This window comes from Loxodonta africana, chromosome 6 (assembly GCF_030014295.1).
Source record: "Loxodonta africana isolate mLoxAfr1 chromosome 6, mLoxAfr1.hap2, whole genome shotgun sequence".
NCBI classification, from domain to species: domain Eukaryota; kingdom Metazoa; phylum Chordata; class Mammalia; order Proboscidea; family Elephantidae; genus Loxodonta; species Loxodonta africana.
This window is the reverse complement of record NC_087347.1, coordinates 78,134,819-78,151,039: the sequence shown is the minus strand read 5'-3', so window position 1 is coordinate 78,151,039 and position 16,221 is coordinate 78,134,819. Positions and strand designations below refer to the sequence as shown.

Genomic DNA, 16,221 nt, shown 5'->3' with positions numbered 1-16,221 from the left:
GGCCAGCCTGGCTTTTCCCCACCCTGTTTTTGATTATTTTCCTTGATTATTAACATCTCACTAATATTAAAGCAAATATAGAATAAGTAAAGGAATGGAACTCAGTTGGCCTAGTTTAGTTGTGGTAGGTCACCCACGCATGACTATTGGCAGGATGCTAAGATATTGAAGAAAGGGGTGGGACTGGAAAGAGGAAAACTAATGTTTATTGAGTTTTAATGTGGATTTTCACACTTGGTCCTCACCACAATCCCATTTAGGTGGATAAATAAATAACCCTTTTTTATAGAGGAGGAAACTGAAGCTCAGAGAGGTCAATGGATTGAGAAGTTGAACCCACACCTGTTGTCTGCGATCTGTTTCCTTCCACTTCACCCAGTATGCTTCTTGAAATAACACATAGTCTTAATCAAAAGGAATAGAAGAGGAATGTATGAAAAATGGGGGACAGAGTGAGAGAAAAGAAATTTTGTAGTGGAACTGGTTGTTGTTATCAGGTACCAGCGAGTTGATTTTGACTCGCAGCAACCCCATGTGACAGAGTAGAACTGCCCCATAGGGTTTTCTTGGGTGTAGTTCTGGTGGCGTAGTGGTTAAGTGCTACAGCTGCTAACCAAAGGGTCGGGAGTTCAAATCCGCCAGGTGCTCCTTGGAAACTCTGTGGGGCAGTTCTACTCTGTCCTATAGGGTCGCTATGAGGCGGAATTGACTCGACGGCACTGGGTTTTTTTGGGTTAGCCTTTATGGAAGCAGATCATCAGGTCTTTCTCCCATGGACATTTAACTGTGCCTGGTACCTTTTTTTTTTTTTTTTGGTACCTTAGGCTAAAGGGAGGTATCTTGGAATTTTTCCATGCTTCTTACCTGTTCTACTTTATCTGGTATGTGATAGTCGGGTATAGCATTTTCACTGAGGAAGAGAAATATTTGAATGATGTCTCTTTGCAAATTCACCTTCACCAGTGAAATTCTTCCTCCCCTTGAAGGCTGATGAGGCTGACTAGCCAGTTGGCTGCTCCATCAAATTTTCATTGTCCCATAGGAAGTACATTGCTGCAGGCATTAGGGTGAGTTTCATATTTTTCAGTGCTCTTTCATAATAAATTACTTTTCTTAAGAGATTATTTATGCTCATGTTGCTACTGGAAGGCCTAGGTAGGTCCTCACTGGTTAATATAGAAATTTCGTTCTATGTTGTTGTTAGCTGTTGTCGAGTTGCCCCTGACTTACAGTGACCCTATGCATATTGGGATCATACTGTTGTGATCTAGAGGATTTTCACTGGCTGATTTTTTGGAATTAGATAGCCAGCCCTTTTTTCCTAGTCTGGAAGCTCCACTGAAACCTGTTTAGCATCATAGCAACATGCAAGACTCCACTGACAGATGGGTGGTGGCCATGCTTGAGGTGTTTTGACTGGGAATCAATCTGGGTCTCCTGCATGGAAAGCGAGAAATCTACCACTGAACTGTAATATAGGGGGGAAAATTTCAGACACAGATTAGGGGAGATCTGTTTATGGGGAATGTGAAAATGGATTGAAAATAAGTATGCTGGCACCTTGTTTCATAGCATCCTGATGAAAAGAGATTGGAAGGCCTCTCCAAGCAGCTGGACTGGGATGTTCGCAGTATTCAGCGCTGGTTTCAACAAAGACGCAACCAGGAGAAGCCAAGCACACTGACGAGGTTCTGTGAGAGCATGTAAGTTACTGTTTTTCTTTTTGAAAGAAAAACCTACCTAAGTACTCACGCCATCCCTGAGGTAAAAAAGAACAGATCTGTGCAGGCTCTAACAGCTCCAAACAAGCAAGTCATCTGGTGGAAAAAATAGCCCAGGAAAAACTGGGGGGGACAGTTTGTAAGAATTTCTGATTTCCGCTTTGGAGGCATTAAGTGAAGGAGCCCTTCCTAATGGAGTTCCTACAAAGTAAGCAGGCGACCAGGGCCTTGGATGATATTTTCAGCCAGCCATTTTGAACTATAGCATTAAAGTTCATTACTGTTATACTGTTATAGACCCCTGTAATTTGAATTTTAATAGAAGGGACTTAATCAACATGTTCTTTCCTCTGATAAAAATTGAAATACAAGGATATCTTATTGGAGGGTCATGATGGTGTCCTGTGTTCCTGGAGATGTTAAGAAATGGCTACATTATATCCTTGTGTGAGTTTATAAAGCACTGCTTGAAGGTGGAGGATGGAATGGAAAGTCTATTCCATTTCTAAAATGTGCTCTTTATGGTATACAAATTATACATCAGTGAAGCTTTAAAAAAAAAAAAAAGAATCCACAGGGAATGCTTCTAGCACAGTGATATTTTGAGGTAGTGATACTCAATGCATTTATCCACAGGAAAGTCAGAGAAAGAAGTATTAGTTTTCAGCACATTCCCAACAAAGGAAGGGTTCTGCCTTTGTGTGGTAACCCTATTTGCTCTTTATTCTTGTCATATGACTGTTCCTTAGTCCAACTGTTCTTTGCTTTAGGAGCTTTGTCCTGATACCTGATCAATTAAACTCTAGTGCTGTGAGTGTAGCTCCCTTAGTTTCACGTCCTTCCCATTTGGGGTTAGAGTTACATTTTCAGGTTTGACTTTCATTTATGCCAAAAAAAAAAACCTTTTAGCGATGGTAATTTAAGACTTAGAGGAAACCTAACGTTACAGAAGAAATGAGTGAGAGGTAAAATAATATCATCATAAATCCCTAGGGCTGGGTAAATATGGAAGCATAAATAGGGTCTTTAGAAGGTCAGAATATTTATAAAACCTGGAAATATAACCCAGTAGATACAATCTGCAAAGTCCTTCCCATAACTGAGGTTAGTGGAAGTTTATGGAAGAATTTATGTATCTGGGCTCCTGATCAAAACCAGGAATTGCTTCCTGTCCGGGCCCTACCACATACACAATGGGTCAGGACTCCATCTGTGTTGGGTCTGAGTAGGGGTAAAGTTGGGTCTTAGCGCATGCCCATATGCTGATCCTCATGTCATCCTCCCGTCCTCCAGCTAACTTCTTCAGTAACTCGGTACTAGCCCCTTCTGTACTATACTGAGTCTACACCAAGTCCTCTCAAATACCAGGGTGCTATGTGTCTGTATGTTTCCACCCCAATTATATTATAAATTCTTCTTGAGGGCAACAGGGCCCTGTCTTGTTCTTCTTGAATTCTTCTCAGCCTTTCACACCACATGCAGACTATGTTGAATAAATATTTCTGAAATGACTGAATGTTAGATGGCCATTGTTTCGGAAGGATTTGCCAATCTAAATTGACTCCCTGCCCCTACAAATGAAGAATGCTTACCATACATTTACTTAGCATAAAACTTTTCCAGGAAAATTACCTGACTATGGAAAGCTCCAAGACAGTTTCAAATACAGATACAGAGGAAACAATGGAATGGAAAAGGGGAACACATAGATAATACCCTAAGGAATAAAGCAGAATTATATTGATTTATATATGTACATGTGTATGTCATAGCTATTTTTCCATTAATATAAACATTAATCTCAAAACAGCCGTTTTTAACTAGAGAAGTACCTTATAATTACCTGGCATGGTTTTCAAAATACACATACCCAGGTCCCACCCCAGGTAACCTGATTTAGTAGAGTGAGGTGGGTGGAGTCTGGACATGTGTATCTTGGAAGAAGCGCTCCAAGTGATTGTGACGTACATCCTTGCTTAAGAAACACTAATCTATTAAAATAGATGATTGCTCTTCAAAAATACTAAAAGTCAAATTAGAAACCAAGAAAACACAAATTTGGGGCTCATAGTTCCAGGTCCTAAGTGTAAAGAATCTATAGTTTTTCCTAATATAATTTACTATTTTAGAAAATATGGAATTCTTTCAGGGGACTGGTTTTTCATTTTTCAGTAGTGTGGGATAACATCAATATGCATGCTGAATGGTGTTTGTAAGCATCTGCTGGCATGTCCAATTTTTGGCACACCCATTTAATGCAGATGGATTTAGTAGAAGTTGTTCAGTGAGTAATATGATGAAATGTGGACTTTTATTTTCTTCTTCCTTTTTCTGGATGTCAGTCATTCACAGACTGTCAGTGTTGATGAATATTTTTCAGACACATTTAAATCCTTACTGGGAATAAAAATAGAGATTTTCAAAAAGGAGTAAAGAATATATAGAAATGAGATTTCATGTGAGACATCTTAGGAGGAACTGATTCAAAATGGAAACTGGTGCTGGGTTGGCATCATTCCTTTAGGCTGTGGAAATTTGTCATCCTCCTCCAACGATGGTATCAAAGTTGTTTGCTTTTATCATTTGGGGAGAATCAGGAAAAGGCAGAAATAGATGTCAGAATATATGGCTTCTCTCTTGATCGTGCCTTACCTTTGCTTATCATTTTTGAGTATTGTTCAATACATTTAATAGTATGCGTCTGGGAGTAAACGTTATACATGGCTTCCATTTAAGCAATCTCCATTTGACTGGAAAGATAAATCTCCCGCATGAAAACCTGAAAATGTGGGGCAAGGAATATTCACACTTCACAGATTACTACTAATTTATTTGAATTGAGGTTTATGCCATATGGTGCTGAAGTCATGGATCCTGTGCGTAAAATGGGAGCTCTGTCTAGATCCTCTTTCTTTAGGAGTTCCATTTTAGAGTTGTTGCCGATAAAACTACCCCCAAATGCTGCCATGTTTGGATGCATCTCTCTAGTGGCAGCAGACTCACCAAAATCTGGGAACCTCTTTTGAAATTGTGACTTTATTTTTGGAAAGCAGCCCTGCGATTTTTTTAATCTGTGATTCCATCGAACTGAGGATAATTCAACAATTAGAAATGAGTAGCTTATCCAGTTACCCTCATTTTACCAATTTGGTCACTGTGAAATCTAAATAGCCGTTCTTACTTTGACAAGTCAGCAATGCTGTCTTGTGACCTCAGCTAGAAAGTAAAAAGCCCATCGCTATGGAGTTGATTCCGACTCATAGCAACCCTATAGGACAGAGTAGAACTGCCCCATAGGGTTTCCAAGGAGCGGCTGGTGGACTCAAACTGCTGCCCTTTTGGTTAGTAGCTGAACAATTAACCACTGCGCCACCAGGGACGGAGGGAGGGCAAGGATTGCAAAGGAAAAAAAGTTGAGTCTCTGAAATCCTTTATTTTGCATCAGTCCTTTATCTGATGAATTTTTTTCATGACCCAGACATTCGTTTGCAAAACAATTAACTCATATTTGGCAAGCACTTTAGAATCTTCCATGCATTCATAAGCTGGTGATGGACAACACTTGCTAAAGAAAAAATTCAGTTTTGATTATTTTCTCCAGCACATCATTGAGCATGATTTACAAAGCTTACTACCAAAATTCTCCTGAAGATTTATATAGCATTTGAAGGGAAAAATAAGAAAGAAGCAATATGTTTATGCTGACATGAGACTTTAAGAAGAAAGTAGTTGTAAAAGTGAAGAACAGCCCCTTTAGATGTTCAGAAGTACACATTTGAGCTCTTCACTGCCGTTGTGTTGGTGGTGGTTTGCCCATTAATACAAAACAGTCCCTGGTATTGTTGAACAACTCTTGTCATTCAAAGTATAGGATTATAGCCCTAGTTATTGCTCACATTTGGCCGAGTCAGTGAGGGTCCCAGTGTTCAAGGCTATTCTTTTAAACAGTTCTTAAATCTGTGAGTTGTATTCAGGTCAGTTTTCACGTAAGGCTGGGGTTGGCAAACTTTTTTTTTTTTTACGGGCCAGAAAATAAATACTTTAGGCTTCACGGGCTATATTGTCTCTCTCACAGCTACTCAGCTCTGCTATTGAAACACAAAAGCAGCCAGAGACCATATGTAAACAAATGAGCATGTCTGAGTTCTGGTAACACTTTATTCGTGAATACTGAAACTTGAATTTCATATAATTTTCATGTGCGGTAAAATATTACTCTTTAAAAAAAATTTTTAAACCATTAAATATTTAGGAACTATTTTTAACTTGTGTGCCATACAAAAACAGGTGGCAGATTGCATATGGCTGGCAAGCTATAGTCTGCCAAACCCTGCTTTAGGGTTACAATAGTATTAATGGTTCTTTCTGAGTTTCAAGAAAAAGAATATAGTCTCATAGAGCCAGGTCCAGCCATCTATTGCTCAGAGTTTAGTCATATAATAGAAACACCAGAATAGTTCTTTTGTTATTATGGTGGTTTTGAGGTTGAATTCTTGCTTTCCACGCTGAAGAGCTGGGTTTGATTCCCAGCCAGTGCACCTCAGGCACAGCCAACACCTGTCTCTTAGAGGAGGCTTGTGTGTTGCTGTGATGCAGCGGAGCTGACAGACTAGGAAATGCCTGGTGATCTACTTCTGAAAACGAGCCAGTGAAAACCCTACGGATCCTAACGGTCTGACCTTGTGCACGGGGTCACCATGAGTTGGGGCCGATTCCATGGCAGCTAACAACACACCATGCCTATCTGTAATATTTCTGGGGTGTGGTGCCTGGATGGTGTGCAGCATCCTTTAGCTCAACCAGACACTTTTTGAAGCTGTTAACATTCTCCAGACAGTGTCGTTTTACTACAGAATTCTGAAGATTGATGACTTAGAACCTCTGGGCAGTCTACGCTTTTGCCTGAGTAAGCTGTTAAAACCTTTTCCCCTCTTCCCATCTGTGGCAAGTGAACTCATGTTTTCCGTTTAGATCAAGCCTCTTGCATTCCTTCATGGCAGGTGGCTGGGCGTCTAAATCATGTGTACTGACTAATCAAGGGAAGCAGATTTTTCCTTAAAACTTCAGACGGGCCATACCCTGGGTCAAGTAGTACTCCTGTGCTCTCTTATGTTTGGTCAGGTTTTCTTTAGAGTCCAAATTTCTGGAGGTTATTTTGTTTTTTTTGGTCAATAATTTTATCCTGGAGTTTGGTGATGATGAGGGAGGACTAAATGTATATAGGAATAATTGGATTTGTTAAGTCCTAATGTTTTTATTTAGTTTTTTATTGTGGGAAAATAAATACATAAAACATTTGCCATTTCGGCCTTTTAGAAATGTACATTTTAGTGATATCAGCTACATTCACCTTGTTACGCAGTCATCACTACTATCCTTTTTCAAATGTTTTTCATCCCCCTACACAGAAGCTCAGTACCCCTTAAGCAATAACACCTCATTTTACCATCCCCCCAGCCGCTGATAACCACTAGTAAACTTTTGTCTATATGCATTTGACTATTCTAAGTGTTTCACGTAAGTGGGGTCAAGCAGTATTTGTCTTTTTGTGTGAAGTATTTTGCTTAGTGTAATATTTTCAAGGTTCATCCGTGTCATAGCATTTATCAAAACTTCATTTCTTTTTATGGTGAATAATATTCCATTGTTTCTGTATAACCCACCCATTATCATTCTGACTCAGCGACCCTGTAGTACAGAGAAGAATTTCCCCATAGGGTTTCCAAGGCTGTAATCTCTCCTTTCTGGGGAAGTTCTACTCTGTACTATAGGATTGCTATGAGTTGGAATCAACTCAGTGGCAATGGGTGGGTTATACATATATAATGGAATGTTATTCAGCCCTAAAAATAAATGAAGTTTTGATAAATGCTATGACATGGATGAACCTTGAAAAGTATTATGTTAGGCAAAATAAGCCAAGCACAAAAAGACAAATGTTCTTTGACACCACTTATACGAAATATTTAAAATAGGCAAATGCATATAGATGGAAGCTTATTAGTAGTTACCAGGGGCATGGGGGATTGGAAAATGAGGCTGTAATCTTTATGAGGAAACCCTGGTGGTGGAATGGTTAAGAGTTCAGCTGCAAACCAAAAAAGTCGGAAGTTTGAATCTACCAGGCGCTTCTTGGAAACACTATGGGACAGTTCTACTCTGTCCTACAGGGTTGCTATGAGTCAGAATCAACTTGATGGCAATGGGTTAATCTTTATGAAAGTAGACTGCCACATGTTTCTCCTACAGAGCAGCTGGTGTGTTTGAACTGGTGAACTTTTGGTTTGCAGTCGAGCTGTGAACCACTGTGCCACCAGGGCTCCTTTACACACACACACACACACACACACACGCACACACACCCCACATTTTATTTATCTATTCATCTGTTGATGGACACTTGGGCTGTTTCCACCTTTTGGCTACTATGAATAATGCTGCAGTGAACATTGGTGTACAAGTAACTGTTTTGAGTTTCTGCTCTCAGTTCTTTGGGGTATATACCTAGGAGTGAAATTGCTAGGTCATGTGGTAATCCTTTAACTTTTTGAGGAGCCACCAAACAGTTTTTCCCAGTGGCTGTACTGCTTTATGTTCCCACCAGCAGTGGATGAGGGTTCCAGTTTCTCCACATCCTTGCCAACACTTGACATTTTCTGGTTTTCTTATATTAGCCATCCTAGTGGGTGTGAAGTGGTGTCTCATTGTGGTTTTGGTTTGCATTATTCAATTCTTGTCTGCCTTTAAAAAAAATCTATATGCCATTTCTCTAGTTGTTTAATCTATTTTAATTATTAGTTACTTTTTGTTCGAACAGAAGCATAACAATCATTACCGTTAACTTTGATTATGGAAGATGTATAAAAGTTTACGTAATATTCATAAAAAATTGAGAAAGAAAAACTCCAAAGCCTACCATCCAGAAATACTTTAACATTTGCTACTTATGTGTGCATCCTCTTTTAAACACATGTACACACAAATACACACGTGTATTTGAGCTTGGTGCGTGCCCTTCTGAGATTTCTTATAGAACCTACCTCATCAGAATACTTTATGTTTTATGCTTTGTCTTCAGGATCTATAAGTTATTTACTCATGAGAGGCAGCATAGTCAGTTCTGCTCTAACATGGAATATACGTTCCTAAACATCACAGTGCTATCCAGACTTGCAGCCAAAACCCAAACCAAACCAACCAAACAAAAAGCCTCACAAAGTTTATAGGAAAAATGGGTTAGTACCGCAACACTCAGAAACTCAGAGACACATTAAAAAACATGCCAATGATCTAAGAAACTATCAAATACTGCAAAAAAAGAAAGAAAGAAATGTGGCACTTTACCTTAAAAAAGAACTGAGGTTTGCTTGTGGAAGTGGCCTTCACAAGGGGTTGCAGCTTGTGAGTTGCTGTGAAGGGGTGGAAGGAGGAATATCTGACATTGGAGGGAAAGTTTTAACACCAGGTGGGGTTAGGAATGGCTCATTAACACACAGTGAACTGCAGCCGGTGGATGCATGAGGGGTGTGCATGTATGTCTTTTGTATTCCTATGTGACTTGGGTTAGCTCGGTGTTATTTTCTGCATTCGCTCTGTGATGGTTAAGGTTGTGTATCAGCTTGGCTGGGCTATGATTCTCAGTGGTTTGGCAGTTACGATGTAGTTTGGCAGCCATGTATTGATGTAATCACTTCCATAATGAAATCTGATATAGTATAATCACCTCCAATGTGAGACCTGTTACGAGCGGCAAATCAGCTGAAAGGGAATTTCCTTGGGGATGTGGCCCGCATCCAATATAGGTGGACTTTCTGGCCAAGCTCACTGGCTTTTACTCACTCTGGATCCTGCAGCTGGCTCCCGTTCATCTGACCTCTAGTTCTTGGGACTTGCGCTAACAGCTTACCTGCCAATCTTGGGATTCGTCAGCCTCTGCAGCCTGCGAGCCAGAGGCCTGCTGTCTAACCTGCTGATCTTGGGTTCGCCAGCCCCTGGAGCTACATGAGTATAGAGAAGCCTCTAGCCTGACCCACGGTCTTGGGATTTTTTTTTTTTTTTTTAAAACTGCATGAGCCATTTCCTTCATATAAATCTCTCTCTTTGTATTTATACACTTTACAGGTTTTGCTCCTCCAGAGAACCCAGCCTAAGACAACTGAGAACGCAAGCAAACACCAAATGCATGTTACACTCACCTTGGAATAAGCTCACAAGTTCATGTTTACACAATAAATATTTTAGCTCCAGCTGACAGTATAGTGTCCTAGTTAAGGAGTGAGGTGTGGAACAGGCTAGCCAAGTTCAAGTCTTTCCTGTAATAAAAACCTATGGGGTACTAGGAGAGTTGTTTGATGGCCCTAAGCTTTAGTTTCTTTATTTCTAAATGGGCATATTAATAGTACCACCCTTTGGGGTTGTTGTGAAGACTAAATGAGTTAATATACATATATTATATATATATATGGTATTTAGAAAGGTGCCTTGCACGGAGTACAAGGATAGTGAAAGTTAGCTCCCTTCAGCAGCCTCTATCTCATGGTCTGTTACTATGTTGGTGTAACACTAGCAGCAGCAAAGAGCTATTAGTCCATCACAGTGTGGTACTGGCAGTGCTTTTGGGCACCCTCAGAGTGATAGGCACACTACCTAGCTACTAGAGTGGCTCTGATGTTTGTCATTTTGAGAGGAGAGATCCAAGGTGGTATAAGGAGAACAGGTTCTCAGTTTAGAATGAAGCTCTTTTATTCTGTGGAACCCCAAGGAGACCAAAGCCACGTGGATTCACTGCGTTACCAAATTGGTCTTTGCTTACACACAAGAAAAGGAGGCAAAACCAATCTGAGCTCAGAGCCGCAGAGCCCCTGGCTTCCTGCTGTGTAGCAGCACAGACGTGGATGAGAAAGAGTGTGCTACTTCAGCAGGGAGAGATACCTGCTGTGCCTGTAGAAGCCAAGGCTTTTGAAGCACCACACGAGAAATGTCAGAACACACAGAGAATGTCTTTGAACCACAAAGATTTAAAATGTGCCCAGGTGATTCTGAGGAGGACACAGCTTGCCTCTGCCAGGGTGGAGAGAGGAACAAAGCCTGGTGCTCAGTGGTGTTGCTTTTGTAAAGCCGCCTCTAGTAGGGCCAGGACAGTCCCTTCAGCCTTACTCTGAAGGTCAGCAGGGTTTCTAGGTACAGAAGTTTGCTGTTAAGTATAACATTTGTTGGTGACATCTTCTGTGTAAGTGAAGAGCTAGGGACTCTGGAGGCAGCTGATTTTGAAAAAATTCAAGTGTGGGAATCTATTAAAGGGAAATAAAATAAAAATATTTATTGGGTCATTTTTGGGATTGAATTGTGAGGGAGTATTGGCGCAGTGGTTAAGAGGGCGCTGCTAACCAAAAAAGTGAACCCTTCAAATCCACCATCTACTCCTTGGAAACCCTATTGAGCAATTCTCCACTGTCCTATAGGGCCGCTATGAGTTGGAACTGACTTGGCACCACGTAACATCAACAATGTGTAATGTGCTTGGTTTTTTTTCACCTGGGTTGCAAAGTTGAGCAAGCAACAGTTTCTGACCTTGTGGGACTCACAGAGGCAATTGATTCTGCTTGTTATTAAAGTTGTTTAAGACCTTGGGTAGGGAGCGTAACCTGTAATGCTGAAGTAAAATGCCTCCTTTAAAGGGCATCTTCCTTATTGTCCGGAGCCCTGGTGACTCAGTGGTTAAGAGCTGAGGCTGCTAACCAAAGGTCGTCAGTTCAGATCCACCAGTTGGAAACCCTGTGGACAGTTCTACTCTGTCCTGTAGGGTTGCTATGAGTCGGAATCTACTCGAAGGCGATGGGTTTGGTTTTTTTGTTTGTTTGTTTTTGTTTCTCCTTATTGCCCCAGTCATGGGTTATTCTGGGCCTTGTATCTTAACTTGCCATCAAGAGAACTATATTTTAGATTGTTGAGAAGGAAACAGTCTGTTCCTTCCTCTTGGGAACCCAGTCTGACTTGCCCTCTCTCACTCTCCTCTTTAGTTTTCCCTCCTTTCCTTCTTTATACTTCCCGCTGTCACAGGACAGCGACCATCTGTGTGGAGTCACAGTGTTTGATTTCCTCCTGGCTCTTGCTCTTTTGTGATTAGTTCATGTGGCCACATCCCTCTGCAAGGGGCAGACAGGAGGCTTTAAAGAACCCTCCACCATTACTAATTTGACTGTGGTTGCCTTGAAAGTTTGCACGTTGAACATAACTCCTGATATTTGAATACAGCACCTAGGAATATAGTTGGGTGGTGCAAACTGTTAATGTGCTCATTGCTAACCAAAAGGGTGGAGGTTCGAGTCCACCCAAAGGTGCCCTGGAAGAAAGGCCTGATGATCTACTTCTGAAAAAATCAGCCATTGAAAACCCTATGGAGCACAGTCCTACTCTGACACACATGGAGTTGCCACAGTTGGAATTGACTCAACAGCAACTGGTTTAATGTAAGAGGTAAAAATGTTTGCGTGTAAGATGGTGGTAGAGGTGGACATTTGGACTAAGCAGGAGGGCCCCCCAGAAACCCAAACCCATTACTGTTGAGTCGATTCCGACTCATAGCAACCCTACAGGACAGAGTAGAACTGCCCCATAGGGTTTCCAAGGAGTGCTTGGTGGATTTGAACCGCCAGCCTTTTGGTGAGCAGCTGTAGCTCTTAACCACTACACCATTTCCTAAGAATAGATTCTACGTGGCTACGGGGGAAGCAAGTCTTTGAGGTTTGTTTGTAGGCCTCCGCAGTTCTAAATTCCTAATGAGCCCTCCATGTGTTAAGAAACTTAACAGCAGTTAAGACCAAATATTTTGATGTTTTTCTTAATAGATTTTATTTTTTAGAACGGTTGTAGGTTTACAGAAAAGTTGTGCAGAAAGTACAGAGTTTTCATATACCAACTTCCCTCCTTCCCCTTTTTTTTCCCTCTTATTGACATCTTGTATCGACTCGAGGGCACTGGGTTTTTTGGTTGGTAGGATCCTGTGGTAATTTGTTACAGTGGATGAACCAGTATTAATATATTATTGTTAACTAAAGCCCGTAGTGTGCATTAGGGTTCACACTTTGTGTTGTGTAGTTCTATAGGTTTGACAAATTGTGTCCACCATTATAATTCTACAGAATAATTTTACTGCCCTCAAAAATGCCCTGTGCTCTACCTAATCATCCCTCCACCCACCCCCTGAGCTCCTGACAACTACTCATCTTTGCACTGTCTCTATAGTTTTACCTTTTCCAAATGGTCATATAGTTGGAATCATACAGCGTGTAGCTTTTTCAGACAGGCTTTTTTCACTTAGCAATATGCATTTAAGTTCCCTCTATGTCATTTTGTGGCTCATTTCTTTTTATTGCTGAATAATACTCCAATGTGTGAATGTATCATAGTTTGTTTATCCATTCACCTATTGAAGGACATCTTGGTTGCTCCCAATTTTTGGCAGTTATGAGCTGCTTCATTTTTAATGCAAGTTAAGCTACAGATAGTGTTTGTAAGCGTGTAGTGATTTGAGAGAATTAAAGTAGTTTAGAAAATCACTTTATATATGTCCAGTATTTTCTTTATTTTGTGTGTATATGACTTCTTAACAGTTGCCAAGTGAGTGGCAGCTATTGTCTGTTCTCTGGCAATTCAGCTATGTAGGAAAATGAATGATACTGTTCTTCTGAGAATTATTGTGAGTGAGGTGTTTGATGCAGCATCACAAAGGATAGGTCAAGCTCAGCAGCAGAATGGGTACAAAGGTTAGTGCATCAGTCTTTGTACCCATTCTGCTTAATTCTGCAAGGTTCTGCTAACTCCTATACTGTCTTTATTTAACCACAGATATAATGAAATTGAATATTTTCATCTAATATATTATTTACGGTAATAGGTTTTCTTGCAGATGTAGTAGACACTTGCTGTTGGTAGGAGACTTAGCAGAGAAGGGGAGGAAAGAGATGTTTCTTGACCAAGGTTGGTTATAGTCTAGATACTGTGTTGGGGTCTTTATATTTAATCCTCACAATAACACTGTGTAATATTAGGTATTATCAAGCCCGTTTTTTCCCCCTGAGGGAACTGAAGCAAAGAGGATGACCAACTGGCCCAAAGCCACATAGCTCGTAAGTGACAGACTTGGGATTTGAACCCAGTTTTGCCTAAATCCAGGGCTTGTGTTGTCTCAACTGCAAAGTGTTAGAGAAAGCTCAGGAGTATTTCATGTTGCCACATTCAAATCAAAGATAGAAAGAGAATAATTTGGTATTTTATTTGCACATCATAGCCTGCTTTCTCTTCTCTTTTCCCCTCCATTTTGTAAAAGACTGGGATTAAATTTCGATGCTTTTTCCTTGGCACATCTGGAGCACTTTTAGTCTTTGTAGAGCCCTTGCAGACTTGTTTTCACTATTTACATCTCTCTCTGCTATTAAACTGTCAACACTTTGAGTTTGGGGGCTGTGTCCTATTCATCTTTTCTTCCCTGCAGCTCAGCAGATGCCTGGTGTTTTGATGTCTATTGAGTGAATCAATTATTTGAACTTTAGGGACTGGATTCAATCTCTAGGGACTAGAGGACTGAATTTAATTAGAGGAGGCTCAAGTTTATTCTCTCCCAAGTAGTCCTAGAGAAGGCCGATGTGGGGAGGGAGGAGGCAGGAAAGACTTTCTAGAGAAAGTGACACTGCTAAATTTTTAAGACCATGGGTGCCAAAGGCTGCTCCTTGGTTTGGAAATCACCTTAGAGAGTGTGGTGTGCTTAGGACAATCAATGCATAAGGAGAGACAGCCAGGAGGCAGATGCCCCCTTGTTTGCCACAGTAAGGCCCTGGACATTTCTGCCCATGCTCTTCTTTCTAGATATCCAGGGCTACCTGCCATCCTACTCTAAGATGTCATTGCTTTTCCTGCTTTCACAAAAATCCCACGATTAACAAGTGCTTGGCTCACTTAAGAATGGCACTGGCTTATCAGTTGTTCATACCAGTGCATGACTAAGTTTGAACCCTTTCATATTTTTGTTAAAAAAAAAAACAAAAAACTTGCTCAGTGAGGTAAATCTCTAATTGGTAGATACATGACAGAGATAATTTTGAGCAGATACCTCCCTGTGTTCCTTATGTGTTCTGCCTTCCAGCCTTTATTTGTCTAGGATAATGCATAAAATATGGCCTGATGATTCTTCCGCTTTCCATTCCCACCTCCCACATAAACATATAAAAATTAAAAATACAAAGGAAAAGGAAATAAACACAAATTAAACTGTTACCTCACTATTGGCTATACCTACTGTGCCATATTTTACAGCAGAAAAAAAAAATCAGGATATGGGACTCATAATGCCGGTAATATGCCATTAAATTCAGTCCTCTGCAATGAAGGTTCAGCATTAAAATAAAATCGAACACACAGCCAGGAAAGCAAAAGTGTGCTAGTATACTTTTGAGATGTGAGTATTTGAAATCAAGACTGTTCCAGAAAATGAATAAAAATCATGTCCCCATAGGACTTAATTTACTTTGGTTTGCCAAACAGATACAGAAGACCTGTTATGTGACAGGGTCTGGGGAAAAGAATTTAAAGATAGAAAGGATAAATCTTTGTTCTCTGGTACTCAGAGTTCAGGAGAGAAAGCAAGCACAATTTAGAATAGACCTTCAGGAGCATCTAGGTCAGCCTGAGGAGAGGGCAAAGTTACCATATGGTAAAGAGTGCTGGCAAGTTAGCCAACCAAATCTGAAATTAACAAATCTAAGAATTGGTCAATCTGGAGAACTACTAGTGAATACATTTTATGATGGATTTGGGGAAGAGAATTAACATTGATGTGTATAGGCTAAGTATATAATACCACAATTTTAAATGTAATTTTATCTTTTAAGAATTGGTTGGCATTCAGCCATTTTAGGAGGTAACATATGATTGAGAGCTGGTGGCATTGCAGAAAGAAGTCCAAGCTGATCTGAAGGCATTGGCAAAAAACAAGGCTGCAGGGATTGATGGAATACCAATTGAGATGTTTCAACAAACAGATGCAATGTTGGAAGTGTTCACTCGTCTATGCCAAGAAATTTGGAAGACAGCTATCTGGAAAACTGACTAAAGAGATCCATATTCATGCCCATTCCAAAGAAAGGTGATCCAATGGAATACAGAAATTATTGAACAATATCGTTAATATCACATGCAGGTAAAATATTGCTGAAGATAATTCAGAAACACTTACAGCAGAGAACTGCCAGAAATTCAAGCTGGATTCAGAAGATGTGGAACGAAGGCTATCCTTACTAGTAGATGTTAGATGGGTCTTGACTGAAAGTAGAGAATAGCAGAAGATGTTCACCTGTGTTTTATTGATGATACAAAGGCATTCAACTGTGTGGATCATAACAAACTATGGATAACATTATGAAGAATGGGAATTCCAGAACACTTCATTGTGCTCATGCACAACCTGACATAGAATAACATAGACCTGTCATGAATAACATAGACC

At 40.3% G+C, this 16,221-nt stretch overlaps 1 protein-coding gene across 1 annotated transcript in view; it reads left to right on the top strand.

Annotated features, from left to right (window-relative positions):
* CERS6 (ceramide synthase 6) overlaps positions 1–16,221 on the top strand; it is a 324,304-nt gene that overhangs the window by 99,616 nt on the left and 208,467 nt on the right. Inside the window, exon 3 of the mRNA XM_064287027.1 lies at positions 1,573–1,703. Coding sequence (XP_064143097.1) covers positions 1,573–1,703 — 131 coding nt within the window. The remainder of the gene's footprint in view (positions 1–1,572; positions 1,704–16,221) is intronic.